Source organism: Bemisia tabaci, chromosome 10, assembly GCF_918797505.1.
Source record: "Bemisia tabaci chromosome 10, PGI_BMITA_v3".
Classification (NCBI taxonomy): Eukaryota; Metazoa; Arthropoda; class Insecta; order Hemiptera; family Aleyrodidae; genus Bemisia; species Bemisia tabaci.
In genome coordinates, this window is record NC_092802.1 from 4,396,278 (window position 1) to 4,412,411 (window position 16,134).

General features: G+C 42.2%; 2 protein-coding genes across 3 annotated transcripts in view; both read right to left on the reverse strand.

Moving 5' to 3' along the window:
• The window catches only part of LOC109041900 (myophilin), a 143,600-nt gene that overhangs the window by 18,416 nt on the left and 109,050 nt on the right, over positions 1 to 16,134 (reverse strand). The window lies entirely within an intron of this gene.
• LOC140225581 (uncharacterized) lies at positions 12,600 to 15,512 on the reverse strand. Its single transcript, XM_072304871.1, has one exon. The coding sequence runs from the start codon at positions 15,114 to 15,116 to the stop codon at positions 12,600 to 12,602; it is 2,517 nt and encodes an 838-aa protein (XP_072160972.1). The 5' UTR covers positions 15,117 to 15,512.

Genomic DNA, 16,134 nt, shown 5'->3' on the forward strand with positions numbered 1-16,134 from the left:
GCGAAAGATGAGAGGAGATGAAGAAAAAGGCAAAACTACATCCGTTCTCATCGCTGAGGATGCAATATCCATTGCTCAGTTCTGCGATCAGAAATTGAAAGCGATGATGAATTTCCTGACAGCGTCTAAGGACGGCCCGCTAGGAGAAGTGATACACTATCATGTTCGAAGGGAATATCAATCACGCGGCGCGCCGCATTTCCACATTCTACTTTGGATAAAAGATGCTCCGATTCTGGGAAAGGCGTCCAGCGAAGACGTAGCCACGTTCATTCAGAAGCACATAACTTGCTCAGTGCCGGATGCAAAAACGTTTCCCGAACTTCACAAGAAAGTCGTGACCTACCAGACGCACCGCGACAATAGATACTGCACCAGAATGAAGCAGTTCAAGGATGGGAAGCTACCGGTGTGTCGCTTCGGCTTTCCTCGACCCGTCACCGATAAATTAGTGCTTCGTGATGTGCCCACAGCTGTTGCCGGACGAAGGAACCTGAAAGCGAACTCTCGACTTTACGATTTACCGCGCAAGAAGGGAGAAGAGCGCATCAACGATTACAACCCCGCTCTCTTGTTAGCAGTTGGATACGGAAATATGGATATCCAATTTGTCGGCGAGAAGAGTGGTATTGTTGCGCGGTACATCTCGAAGTATGTTTGTAAGCCGGAGAAAAGTCGAATGGAGGATGTCTTCAGTTCCATCAACAGCCTCAAAACTTTACGCCAGAAGTTGTGGAGCGTCGCCTCCAGATGTCTCTCCCATCGGGAATGCCATGCTATAGAAGCAGCTGATGCTCTGTTAGGCAAACCGTTGCACTTCACCGATAAGGATACCTCCTTCAAATGGGTAGATGTTGGCATGTTTCGCAGCAGAAAGCTGAAGAAGAAGGGGCAGATCGAACAGATAGCGAAGGAAGATCCGAAAAGCACCAACTTATACTGTCCGTCGCTTGTCGATAATCACTACCCGAATCGACCCGCTGAACTGAATGGTGTAAGTCTCTACGATTTTGCCAGCCAGTACGACATTATCACGGTTCAACCGACCAAACCCGGTGTCGTTTTCTTCCCGTATCCGGATTTCGGGTACGTCCGCAAAAGATCGAAGCTGCATCTCGTCAATCATTACAATTTCGATCCGAGACAAAAGCCTGAGGAGTATTTTTACAGCCTCCTTTTGCTATTTAAACCTTGGCGAAAAATCGATGACTTGAAAGGCAGTCATGCAACCTTCACAGAGGCATTCAAGGCGGAGCAAGACTCCCTACACGACGCTTTGCAGTATCATCACAAGCGTTCGGCTATAGAAGCTGCTCGCGAAGAGATTACGAGACTGATCGAGGAGAAGTCCGCAGAGTTTGAAGAAGAACCGGAAGACATCAATTTAGATGCCGATGAAGATCCTTATGGATTTAGAGCTAACGAGGCAGCGGAAGCTGTGAAAGAGTACCGAGAAGCGGCGAATAAAATCGATGAAGTTGAGGACTTGAAGACGTTAGAATCCATGCTGAACGAGGATCAACTCAGAGTTTATGATTTCGTCAAATCGACACTGGACTCGAATACCCCTATGCGACATTTTGTAAGCGGGGTCGGTGGAACCGGTAAAAGTTTCCTCATCAAAACGATAGCAAAGTACGTGCGAGAGACGAAAGGTAAAGACGTCGCTATCTGTGCGCCCACTGGAATGGCTGCTTCCGCCATCTCAGGTCAAACTCTCCATCGTTTGCTTCAGCTGCCTGTTCAACACGGGAATGATTTGAAATACAGCAGGCTCTCGGATACCGTTCTCAACATCCTCCGACTCGCCCTCAAGCAAACCGTCATCTTGATCATAGATGAAATTTCCATGGTTTCCTCTCTCATGTTGATGTTCATTCATTTGCGGCTGTCGGAGATTTTCAACACCTTCGAGGAAGAAAACGCCTTTTTCGGGAATCTCCACATAATGGTATTCGGAGACTTACTTCAATTACCTCCCGTCGACCAGAATCCACCGTACGAATCGCTGTCGGATGGTGAAAGAGTAAAACACTTCGGATCTATGGCCGATTTCAATTTATGGAAGAATCTGTTTACGTACGACGAGCTTCTCATCAATATGCGGCAGAAGAGCGATCCCAGTTTTTGCGAGCTGTTAGCGAACGTCCGTTTGGGTCGCTGCACGAATGCAGATGTAAAGAAGCTCCTAGAACGTAAGTTAGAATTCAAAACGATCAACTCGGATGCTCGGACCAAAGAGTTAGCGCAGCACTTGCTTGACAACCCTGATAAACCAGTTTGTCTCCTTCCGAAGAAAAGGATGTGCAAACGACTCAATGATGCTGTTCTGTCGCTTCTACCTGGTAAAGAAGTCGATTTGCATGCCCGAGATTCCGTCGACGGCCGATTATCTGATAAACAGAAAGCCCTGAAAAAACTGGAAAAACTAGAAGGAGACTGTTCCAGAACGGCTGGTTTAGACAAAATTATTAAGGTCAAAGAAGGAGCGAGGGTCATGCTCCTGAGAAATATAGACGTTACTCTAGGGTACGTGAACGGAGCTGTTGGAACCATCACGGAGGTGATAACCAAAAACAAAACTCCAAAACAGTTAAAATTGCAGATGCAGAACGGCCGGGAACTCTCGCTGGATCCAGTTGTGGCTAAATTTGAGATCATTCCGGGGGTTTTCGTCCATCGAGAACAATTTCCGGTGTCCTTAGCTTACGGCATAACAATCCATAAAAGTCAAGGATTAAGCCTCGACTGTGCTTTCGTAGACGTTGGAGACCAAACGTTTTCCCAAGGTCAAATTTACGTCGCATTGTGCGGTGACCCTGATTAGGGTTCGATAGGGGACGTTTCTGGAGCGTCGCGACGTCAGTCGACGGGACGTCTCTAAAGAGAGATATCTCGAGCTGACGTCACAGGACTCCAGGGGGGGGGGACTGTTGTGTCGGACAGTGGTCGCCCGTGGTCTCTCTATAGAGAGAGATCTCGTGCAGACCACGACGCAACACAACAGTGGGGGCTTTTTGGGGGGGGGGGGGGGCAGTCGTTGACCTCCCAAAAAACGAAAGACGTAGTCAATAAAGAGAGAAAAGGTCTGTCCTTGACTGAATTTCTGTATATTGTTTGAGTTGGCTATTCTATCAAATGAAAGGGCTCGACAAGACACAGAAAAGAATAGCAAAAAGGGGGAGAAAAGACTCAAAAATATAGACGGTGTTGAGAACGAACCGGAGTCGTTCGTCTGACGGTGTGGTTCGACAATGACATGCAACTGCAGACCGGAGTCCTTAGCAAGTGCATAAGACGACCACGTTGCGAAGACTGGCTTTCCTCGAGCGTCGGAGCAAGTGGCCCAGCTCCCTACGCTCGGGTCGGCCGGCGGCGCGCATGCGCATTTCCCAGCGGACATCAGCATTTTTCCTAAAGTCGGTGCTCCTCCTGACGTTGCCAATTTCCCCCTGAAATGATGAATTGTCTGGGAAAATTGGGCGTCTCCTCACATTCCCCCCTCCCGGGCAAAATATAATCTTGCAAAGATTATATTTTCACTGAAAGAAAGGAATGAGAGAATTTGGGTGCGCTACTAAAGAGAAAATGTCTGGTTCCAGTGCAAAATCCGCGTGCTGATGTCAGGCAACCGCGCTCTGCTTCTATGAATGGAAAAATCGTATCAGAGACTCGTCCGAAATGCTCCTGATATTTCACCGCGAGAAAAAGAAAAAGAAAGAGTAGAAGATGCGTGTTGGATGTCATAACCCAATGACTGTAGTTGAGCTGTAGAGAAATCATGAAGAATTTAAAAAGGCGAAAATTTATGTGAGATATTTTGAAAGAGGAAAAAAAGAGAAAGAGAGAGAGAAAGAGAAAAAAAAGAAGAAAAAAGAAAAGAAGAGAAAAAGAGATCTTGTCGAGCAATTTTCTTAAACTGAAATAAAAGTACATATTTCTATCTTACATGCTATGTTTTAAAATTAATTGTACATGTTATTTTTGCGAAAGGAATGAAAATTAATTTGAAACTTTGCAGGCTTAAAAAACTTAACTTAGAACATTGTGAGAAAAAAAAAAACTGTAACTGTATTTTGTAGAACATGTAACTCACGGAGTTTCCGAAAAATTAACTATAAGAATCAAAAATTTCAACTCAAAAGGCAAAATATTTCAAAAGTACACTCTATCCTAATGATTTTGATTTCCATGCTTGGAACTTAGAACTTAATATTTTTATATTAACTCATGGAATTTCCAAAAAAATTAACTATAAAATTCGAAAATTTCAACTCAAAGAGCAAAATATTTCAAAAGTACACTCTATCCTAATGATTTTGATTTCCATGCTTGGAACTTAGAACTTAATATTTTTATATTAACTCATGGAATTTTCAAAAGAAATTAACTATAAAAATCAAAAACAAACCTAAAGAGCAAAATATTTCAATACTACACACTATCTCAATGATTTTGATTTCAATGTTTGAAACTTAGAATTTAATATTTTTATATTTATTTTGCGCTATTTTTACACTACTGGAACGAAAAATAATTGGTTACTCGCAATCGCGTGAAGGCACAAATAACTTTTTAATTATAGGAATTACTCAACCTATCGCAATGCAGTAAAATTAATTACAATGGGAATAAACATAAAAGAAAATTCAAACTTTACTATCGGGGAAGCTTTTTTTTTTAATACAAATAACCCTGTTTTGACGGTCTAATTTCCATTTTCCTGCAGATAACATACATTTTCGAGGTCTTTTTCGTGCCAGATTTAAGGATCATTTCGGGGAAAATGTATTAATGTTCAGCCAAAAAAAATTTTAAACGTTTAGGTGGATATGAGCAGATAAGGAGGGGGGGGGGGGGTTGATAGAAAAAGGAGATGAGAGATAAAAAAAAAATCAGCACATTATTTGTTGATACCTGACCTTTCGGGAGTGTCACAGGTACTCTCCGTTTTGTTTATGTTGTTCTAGCCTCTTCCGTCGCCTTTGCCTCTTCCGTTGTTTCGCTTTCTGTCCTTTTCCTGTCTTCTTCCTCCGCTGTTTTCGCTTCCTCACTTCTCCTTCCGGGTTTTCAACAGTGACCGCTTTGTCCTCCTGTGACGTGGATGCTGTACTCTCACTCCTTGCCCATATGATATCGTAGATCACCGGGTGGTGCCGCGTGATATTCTGGGATGTGGTTATTAAAGATGTGTCGGCATTGGAAAATGGATCCCCTGATTTTGTGCACTTCGGTGTTATTGGGTCCTCCTGTATTTCTTCTGTCGGAATTTCCTTTTCGGCTTGTTCGTTGGCTTTTTGTCGGAGTTCTGGCGGCAGAAACTTTTCAGGGATCTTTAATTCAACGAAACATTCTGTTAAATCGCGCTTAGCCGGAATGAAATCTTCAAAGTTGTTGGTTGTTTTTCTTTTTCTGTGATTGGCTAAGAGCGGGCGATAACTTTCCCGTTCTGAGCTGGCGCTTTCGAGTAAATGTAGCTTCCACTGTAATTGGGGATTTTCTGAAGTTGTAGGTTTGCAATTTGTATCGTGATGTGACCGTATCGTTGTCTCTGGAGTTTCCTGAATATCCGTCCATGCACTCATCATATCCATGATGTCTTCTTCGAAAATAATAGAGTTCTCGTAGGCCTTCCGTCGAGCGGCATACTCCTGGATGGTAAGCTTTTTCTTTGTTATTTCCGCGATTTTTGGGGGGTTTTGGGTATCGAAACTCGACCAATCGACGTCGTCGTCGCCCCTCATCTTGCGTAATACAGCATTTTCCCAGCTGTCTGTATCCATGGTGCACTTTTCACTTTAGAGAGAACATGTAACTGACCCGACTAATCGCGAGGCGCGTGTGTACTTGACTCGATTTCGACTTGCGAAAATAACCAGAAGAAGAAAATAGTTTTTGAACTCCGCTGAACCCACCAAAGTGCTGACTGGATTACCGGTGTCGGCGAACCTGGATTCGGCCGAAAGTGCATGCTGTTGACGTTTTTGCAAAATGACATCGGTTTCTGCCGTCACTTCTTAGCACACTTGCTGACGCTGCATTTGATTTATTTATTTTTTTTTTTTTTTTTTTTTTTTTTTGACTGAAAGTACTAATGAGCAAAAAAAAATTCCTCTGAAATTTAAGAAAATTCACACAGGGTTTGCTACTCGTATGATGGTATGCTGACGCTGGCTGAATATGTTATACGCCAAGTATCCAATCGCCCCTATCGTTATTATACTGCTGATGCTAAGTCCTCCCTGGATTAATGTGTTCGTCCCTATGAAGGGGGAACTTTCAAAACTATTTATTTCTGCCATAAATTCTTGCAGCGGTACAGACTTCTCCTTCGTAAATATGTGATTTAGGTGAGACGCAAGTTCTGTATTGGCTGTTAAGTTTAGTGTTTGAAACTGCTTATGATCGGGTATTATGTTTGTTATTTCGGGAATTTTAATTGTTCTAAAATCTCCAGAAAGTTTTTGCGTATTGTGTTCCTCAGGGTATATTTTCAGATGTTCCGTCATGATGGTGCAGTCGTTTGCCTCAGAGATGAGGATTGTTCCCGTGATGCGGACGTGTTTTGGCTCTTGATTTTTGCAAACTATTGACATGATTCCCTGTTTGGAAATCGTAAGGGCCCATCCATTTGTTGTTTTTATTGCTTTATCCTCGGAATATTTGATGACATTCCGCGTGCACAGTTCGGAAGAATTTTCGAAGTATAATTTTGCTTCGCATGTAGCGGAGGAGTTTGTCTTCCACGCGACATTAAATGGGCACACATGCCAAGCTTTGCTTAGGCATCCTGAAACCTCAATTTCCGAGGGAAGATAGAATGTTTGAGAGTGCCTGTTGATGGCAATGTAAGGATTCAGGTTCCACTCGATGTAATTTTGAGCGTTTTTCCAGTAGATTGGGTATCCGATGATTCTGTTTATTTCAATGTTTCCATACCCGGTTTCAATGGGAATCGATATATTCAACAGCAGACAATTCATGTGCCGCATTGCGGTTACCGACGCGATTTTATAATATTTTGCCAAGTTACTGGTTGAAACGGGCCATATCATTTTAGAGTTTAATTTCAATGTGGAATTTATTTGGTTTAGTATTCGAAGGAAAGACTCGCTTGGAATTAGAAAAGGGGATAGAGTTCCGTGTAGACTGTCCATAATTCCATGTATGAGGTCATTTAAATTTGTGTGAATTTGTGACAGCTGGAAGCACAAAAGTTGTAGTCTGTTTGTTAAATGAGACTTTTTCTTTAAAGAATCCAATTCTGTGCTTGCTAATTTTGCATTTGAGTTGACAACGGTGGATAGGTCGGCATTGATTCTGTTTATTTCGGCTGCTATCTGTACGAAGTTGTTCCCTAGAGACTTCTCAACTTCTTTTATAAGCGTTAGTCGTCGTTCTTCATTGTGATAAAATTGTTCGTTTTTCAATTGGATTTTATCGATGTCATTATGAAGAGTCCTCCCATCTTCAGCATTTAAATTCCCAAAGAAAAATTTTATGGCGTCTCCCATGAATTCTAATGCTCTTCTCATTCTTGATGGTTCTGTGGGCATAATGGCGATGAAAGATGCAAGGTTTTTCTCCAATATTTCCATCTCTCCTTGAATGTTTGATCTAATTTCGGTGTAATCTGTGCAGTTGGTAGCATTTTCGACCGTAACGATGTTAGCTTGAATTACTTCTACTTCCCGCGCTAATTTTTCGTGGTTGTTATGTATCTTTTTCAAATCAAATTGTAGTGTCACCGTCCATTTTGCATTTGTCGCTGTAATGTTTGCGATATTATCGAAGAGTACTCCTTGTGTGAGATTCTTAATCTCAATGCCTTGGGTGCAGAAGGTGAGGCAGGCAAGGATGTACACAGTGATCATGTTTCCTGAATATGATTTCTGTTTGCGTGGTCGGCGTGTAGGCTCGATGTAGGTGAGAGATGTGCGAGAGTCTCCTCGGATACAATGAACCTGATTCTTTGGCGTGTGTCTGCCAAGTTTCGCTTTTGCTGACTCGGTGTATTATTTGTTTTGTTTCTTTTTGGTGCGTAACACTTTTTTTGCCATCCGGCCTGAAAGTGCATGCTGTTGACGCTGCATGTTGTTTGTTATGTTTTTATCTTGGCGTGTATTTTTTGAGCCGGTCGGCCTGCACTATGATAAATTTATCTTTCCCTCGTTTTTCCGTATCGATCCTGTACCTGCTTGGGGAGATCTGTTCGACTATTCTAAACGGTCCGCTGTATTTTATTCTGAGTTTGTTGCAAACGTTAGGATTTGGGTTTGGGAGGTGCATCAGAACATAGTCACCAACCTTGAAAGGAGGTTGAATTCTGGATTTGTTGCTATAATTTCGTTGTTTTTCTTGAATGTCTGGTAATTTTTTGATGGTTTCTTCACGAATCTCTTCTAGTCTTCTTAATCGCTGTACTAACTCCATATCTTCGCAGTTTGGTCTTAATTTTGCGTCCAGTGGTAGCCTAAATTCCTGGCCTGTGAGCAGAAAATACGGACTTGATTTTGTAGACAAGTGTGTACTAGAATTATGAGCCGCCATGATTGATGGGATGAATTTTGGCCAGTCCGCATGGTTTTCTCCCGCAAAACACCTTAGATAAGAGCCTACTGTTTTCCACACGTTTTCTATTTGACCATTCGCCCGCGGACAGTATGTGTCCACATAAGTCTTTTTGACCCCGTGTTGGTCTAGAAATGCATTTGTCAGTTCTGAGGCAAAATTTGATCCGTTATCCATGACAATCTCGACTGGAATCCCGAAAATTCCGAAAAACTCCGTTAAGACTGCTTCTAAAGATTCTGACGTCAAATCCTTTACGCTTTTCAGCCATAGGAATTTTGTAAAATAATCGCAAATACCAATTATATATTTCTTCTTGTTCTTTTCCTGATCATTTGCTGTCGGTAGGGGACCAAACGCGTCGATGCCAATCTTTGCCATTGCGCTGGCGATGCTGATGTCATGACTTTTTATGATGCCGTATTTCTCGTGGTTTTGAAGCTTCTTTGCAAATTGACAGGTTGGGCAAGAAAGCACGTATTTCCTTATTTGTGAGTGCATACCTTTCCAGTAGAATCTTTTTAGTGCTCGTTGTAAACTCTTATAGGTTCCCTGGTGGCCTGAAAACGGGGAGCTATGCACTTCAGCTAAAGTACTGTCTACCATGTGGCTTGGTATTAGTAGCAGTTTTCTAGTATCATGCGATTTCTTCCAGAGTATGCCGTCCTGTATGTAGTATTGCTGGGCTTCTTTTACGGTCTTATTATTTGACTTTTTTGGATGTTTGATTGCCGTATAGATGGCGTTCAGTTTATGGTCTTTTTTCTGTTCTGTCTTCATATCCACTTTGGCGTTAATGTCAAAATATGGCATGGTGTTTGCGGTATCTGACCTGTCTTTTTCAGGTTCCTTCACTTTTTTAGCGCTTGTTTTGCTTCTATCTTCGCTGATTTGGCTTTCTTTTGATGGGATTTGTTCTTGCGCTGTAGGGTCTCCTGGCTGGTACCTTGCTCTGTCCGGTATTTTCATGGTATTCTTCTTCCTCTCTTGGAAATTGCTGTTTACTTCTAGCATGTTCAAAAGCAGTGGTGGATATCTAGACAGATAGTCTGGCATGACGTTTTTCGAACCTTTTTTCCATTGTATCGTGTAGTTGAATTCTGATAGCTTTAAAATCAATTTTAGCATCCGCGCTGATGGGTTTTTCATCGTTTTTACGTAAACTAGCGCCTGATTGTCGGTGACAATTTTGAACGGGGTGTTCCACAAATAATGCCGATTTTTTTCCATTCCCCATGTTATTGCTAATATTTCTCGCTCATGTGTGCCCCAACTTTTCTCATTTGGGGACAATACTCGAGAATAGTAGCTTATTGGACGGACTGTTCCATCCTTATATCTTTGGTTAAGGCAATTTCCTATTGCTGTTATTGATGCGTCAGCATGGAGCTCCAACGTTGTATTTTCGGGGTCATACCACGCTAGGAGCTCATTTGATGTTAATGCTCTTTTGATGTTATCAAATGCTCTTTGCTTTTCTGCATCCCAGCAAAATTTTGCGTTTTTCCTAGTAAGTTGAATTAAAGGTTCTGAGTACTCCGCCATCTGTCGAATGTGGTTTCTGTAGTAACCGGCTGCTGCTAAAAATGATCGGACGCCCTTTACATCTTTTGGCACTGGAGCGTTCGCTATCGCTGAAATTTTCTCCAAACTGGGCCGGATCCCATCTTGAGTAAAATGGAAACCAAGAAGATCGCATTCTGTCATTGCGATTTGAGCTTTCTTGGGTTTTAACTTCAAATTGTACAGTCTGCATAGTTTGAAAAATTCTTCTAATTTTTCTAGGTGTCCAGAAAAATCTCCGTCGACGTTATACACGTAAAAATCATCCATGTAGTTTAGTAATCCTCTGTATAACATGGGACTAAAACATTTTGCCATTATTTTACTAAACCTTAGTGGCGAGATGGATAGACCTTGTGGCAAAACGATCATTTTATAATGTCCTTCGTAACAACTAAAAGAACAGAGATCCGCTGATTCATCGTCTAATTTTATCTGCGAGTACCCTTGTTCTAAATCAAAACAACTTATGTATTTGGCTCCATTTAGGCATGATAGGACATCGTCCACTCTTACTAAGGGAAACGATTCAGGGGCTAGTTTTAAATTTAAAGCCCTTAGGTCCAAAACGCACCTGAACCGTCCTGTTTCCTTTTTTGAGACCAACATTAAAGGTGATGCATATTCTGAAGTTGATGGACGAATGATTTTTGCTCGCAACATTTCGTCGATGTATTGCTTTATAATTATTCGCTGTTGTTTCCCTGTCCTGAAAGGTGGTTTATGTACGGGAGTAAAGTCCTTTAAATGTATTTTCTGTGGTGGTACCAATGCTTCTCCTGCGTTGAACTTGCAGTCTTTCCATATGAATATATCTTGGTATTTTAAAATTAGGTTTTTGAGTTGCAGTTCCTGTTCTTTGGAGAGCGCTCTGTTAATGTTAAGTTCTTGTAGGCGCTCTTTTTCGTTTGATGCGTGTTGATTTTCATCCTTTTCTGTTTTTTCTGCTGATGTTGCATCCTTCGTATCATTTAAAGAATTTACTTCAGCTGTATTTTCTTCCTTGCTGTCCTTTTCCTCCTCGTATTTTATTTCAATCGGATAAACTTCGGCTATTTCGTAATTTTTAAATAATTTCACTGGGACCAATTTATTATTTCTAATTCGTATGCGTACGAACTGTTGAATGTCAATTGCTAGATCTGGGCAGAAGAGCTTCTTCGCCGTAAGCGCTCCTTCTTTTAAGTTTACAATCCCGTATTCGTGCCCTGCATACTTCGGGATTTTGCATTTTATTAATTTGAAGGATTGCGGCGGGATTATTTGATCTTTCATGACGCGTACTTCCAGTTTCTCAGAGTCATCATCGATATCCGTGGTGATGTTTAGAATACTCTGTGCTTCTTCATCATACGTTTCCCATTGCGATGTTGTCGGTTTTTCCGTCTTCTCTCGAGATTTCTTATCATTTTCCGAGTGAATTTTGATTGAATTGGCAACGTTTTTCTCCTGTTCGGTTGATGGAACTCCGTTTCCGGTTGGCGATTCTTTTGTTTTGATTAGGTCAGCAAATGTGGCTGTAGCCGTCACGTTCGTTGTTACTGCTCGCTTGCAATTTGGTATTTTCAAACTTACTGTCTGTCGTCCAAAATCGATGTTTTCAACGAATTTTTTGTGAAATGCATTTCCCGTGAGGAGTGCATTTGACAGATTTTCTGATACCAAGGCATCGGCTGAAATTTTGTGCCCTTGAATTTCTAACTCTATGGTCGCCTGTCCCATTATCCGTAACTGGGATTTATCAGCGGTTTTCAATTTAATTTTCTCTATGGGACGTATGTCTACTGGATTGACGTAGTCCTTACTGACGCATAGTGCGCAACTGCCTGTGTCATAAATTATTTGTGTTTGAATCCCGTTTAGAACGACTGGGCCTCTCAATGGAGTGGTGTTCATTAAATTGTCCGTTTCTAGGGACTTGATATGCTTCCGTTCTTCTAATTTCGTGGGGATTGTTATATTTCGTCCCCTAACCCACAATTCCATTGTGTTTTGTTGGATGTTAATTTTTGTAGCGTATCTCATGTTGAAGTCATTACCAATTAATACGGGGTATCGTTGGTTTTCCACCACTAAGCCTGTAATAGACACCGTAACTCCTGTTGAAATCCAAGCTGTAATCCTAGTTTTTCCCAAGATATTCAATTCTCCATCTGATGCGCCGACCACTGTAAGCTTATTTCGAAGGGGTGTTATATTTTTGGCGTATCTTTTATCAATTAATGTTACACTGCTTCCCGTGTCATTTAGGATACTTATGCGTTTTCTAGCTACTCGTGCTTCGAATGTGAGGCCTGTACTGAGTCCTAAAAAGTGGTTACTCTTCTTGTGTGAGTTTGCTTTTGTGCCTTGAATCTTGTCCGAAAAATTTTGATTTGTTTGTTTTCGAAAATGTGGAAATTTGGTTTTTGGGGTCTTAAGTTCCTGTGGACTCATCTGCAGACCCACTTCCAGATGAGTTTTTCTCAGTTTTTTGAGTCTCTGCTCTGGCTTCTGTTCCTTCTTCCGTCTTCTGTGTTTTTCGAGTTTGTTTTCCCATATCTGGAATCGTGATATCTTTCGTTGCTGCGAGATCTCTCCGGATATCTTGATATTTCATCCCTCTCGTCATCTCTACTTCTACTGGAACTCCTCTCGCGACTTCGACGTTTGTCTTGTTCATTGCCACGGCTGTGATATCCTGATCTCTCACGGCTGTGATATCTCGACCTTTCCTGACTGCGATATCTCGGATTCTCCCGGCTGCGATATCCGGGTGAGCTCTCTCTACCATAACGTCGGGATTCTCTCTCGCGGCTATGATAGCTTGCACTTCTGTCACGATTTCGATATGTTGGGGTGAAATCTCTGTTGTAATATCTTGATCTCCGATCCTGGCTGGGATATCTATCATTGTCTCTATGATATCTATCGCGACTCTGCCGAGTATTGTTGTAATATCTATCTCTGCTGTAATCTCTGTAACGAGGTGTTGATGTCGACCTATCCCTTGAATAGGATCTCCTCCTGAAACTTGAATCACGTGGCTTCCGGGTTGTATTCTCTCCTTCGTAGGCGTCCCGTCTGGACCATCGTTGTTTTTCTTTTCTTTCATCGGCGAACGTGACCTGATTTGCGTGTTTGGTTCCTTCAATATTTAGATTTCGTAGTTGTTCTTCCAAAATGGTCTTTACTTGCGTGCTGATGCTCTCGGACGTCTTGTTGAGCTGTTTCAACAGGCTATCACTGGGGTTCAGGATATGGCAATCATCTTGCGCTCTTTTCACACTCATTCGTAAGTCTGTAATTGTTTGTGGATTTTTGTTATATACGAGATGTTTCAATGATTCGTCGAGTCCTTTAATTACGCTTTTTATTATTTCTGCAATCGGAGGGGGATGCATTAGCCTCTGGGCCAACCTGAGTTTTCTTTCCACATAGTTTAATCCTGTTTCCGCTTCTCCCTGAGCCGTTTCGTCGAATTTTTTCTGCTCCTCAAAATGTCCTTTTCTGTCGTCTTCGTAAAAAACAAACAGTTTCCGGATACCTTGCCAATCACCATCCTGAATATCTGAAATGTTGTTTTGTAACCATTGATTATCATCCTTTGCCAAACATGCTATTAATTGGCGTTTTTTCATTTCGTCTGGGTATTGACCCATTATCATCTCAAATCTAGTGAGCCAGTCCATAGCTGTGCTTTTTTCGAATTTTGGAATCTCTAGTTTTGGAGGTCGCAAACCCATCAGAAAATTTCCGTTGTTGTTTTCACGCTGATTTCCCCATTCTGGACAAGACTGATATTGCGTGAAATTTTCATACCCGCTGGTAGGGTGGTCTCGCGGATCATTTGGCAGGTATCTATTTTGCATGTGATTATTTTCAGCAGTATGTTTGACGTGACTCGATTTGAGCTGCATTTGACTGAAAGTGTTACGACTTGACTGATCTTGAGTTTCACGTGTAGTAAATTGATCTTGGAGCATTACGGATGTCGGCTGGTGGTCGGACTGGTGAGAGTAATCGTACCAATATTGGTCTGCTTTTTGGTGTATTTGGAGTTGCCTATCTCCTAGGCGCTGAGGGAGGTTATTATGATTTTGGCTTAAATCCGCGTAATAATCTCTGTCCTGCTTATGTGTGTGGTTGAGTACCTCTGTGTAGCCTTTATTTTGAGAGGATGGGCCAGTTTTGCTGTAATTTCTTTGATCTTTCCAGGAAAATGGTTCTTTCTGAGTTTTTGCATGCGTGGTTCCTGTTACTGATTTTGGGATAGCTCCCAAATTTTTGGTGGCTGACTCCCAAGTTATTCGTTGGTGCTCGAGCTGTCGACTCTCAGGTCCAGAAAGTTCACTGAGGGGTTTCTCCTGTGATTGCGGATCACCGTGCATTGCATTGTGATTTTGTACAGTGTTCTGTTTCAGATCCTGTAATTGCGTTTCATATCGCAATGTTTTATGGACGGGCATTGACGCTATTTTAGAGATTCTACTGAAAGTGTCTTGAAAAATTTCCTCTGCTGGAGTCTGCGGTACTTCCAGAGTCCCTTCTTGTATTCTTGCTAGTGTCCTAGCTGCGTCTTTTGTACTTGCAAACACGTACGGTACTCCGAATTTCTTCAATTCTGCAATCAGCTCCTCTTTTGTGAGTTTGCTTGGGTGTTTGAATCTATGGATATTCGCTGTGGCGTTTTCGTCTGCTTCTCCTTCTTCGCTTTCGCTGGAGTTATTTGATGATCCGTCCTCGAGTTTGTCGCCCACTTCTCCCATCGATGTAATTTCTTGCAGTTTTTCTGTTGAGGGTAATTGGATACCTAATTCTTCTTGTAAAAACTTCAGGGTTTTTTCCGTTTTGATTTGTTTAAGGGAGGTAAGTACATTTATTTTCTTTTTCCCTTGCAATGCCAAGCTTGGTAGCTCCTTTTTGATGTGAGGCAGGAGTTCTTTGGCTGTGACTGTGATGCTTTTTTGTCCGAATTGAAAAGTCAATTTCTGTTCCTTCATCTCTGCAACTTCTTCTGTGAGAGTATTTTAAATGTCAAAAAAAAAATCTATATTTTCCAAGAAAAAAAATTTTTTACGAATCAAAAGGAAAATCTTAAATTTTGAGAAAAAAAATACTATTTCCTGAGCTCCAGTGAAAAATAGAGCAAAAAAAAATTAGTTTTTGGTCACGAATAAACTCCGAAGAACTTAATGATCGATGACGCGATGGTGTAGATTGCTGAGGAAAAATACGTGGAGACAAAACGACTGAATGATCGACCCTTCTGGTGAATCAGTGTCTGAAATTCCTAGTACTTTCCTACTGAGTACCTGATCGACTTCTCCCTGGGGAAAAGACAGGCGCCTCCAACCATGCGGTGACCCTGATTAGGGTTCGATAGGGGACGTTTCTGGAGCGTCGCGACGTCAGTCGACGGGACGTCTCTAAAGAGAGATATCTCGAGCTGACGTCACAGGACTCCAGGGGGGGGGGGACTGTTGTGTCGGACAGTGGTCGCCCGTGGTCTCTCTATAGAGAGAGATCTCGTGCAGACCACGACGCAACACAACAGTGGGGGCTTTTTTTGGGGGGGGGGCAGTCGTTGACCTCCCAAAAAACGAAAGACGTAGTCAATAAAGAGAGAAAAGGTCTGTCCTTGACTGAATTTCTGTATATTGTTTGAGTTGGCTATTCTATCAAATGAAAGGGCTCGACAAGACACAGAAAAGAATAGCAAAAAGGGGGAGAAAAGACTCAAAAATATAGACGGTGTTGAGAACGAACCGGAGTCGTTCGTCTGACGGTGTGGTTCGACAATGACATGCAACTGCAGACCGGAGTCCTTAGCAAGTGCATAAGACGACCACGTTGCGAAGACTGGCTTTCCTCGAGCGTCGGAGCAAGTGGCCCAGCTCCCTACGCTCGGGTCGGCCGGCGGCGCGCATGCGCATTTCCCAGCGGACATCAGCATTTTTCCTAAAGTCGGTGCTCCTCCTGACGTTGCCAATTTCCCCCTGAAATGATGAATTGTCTGGG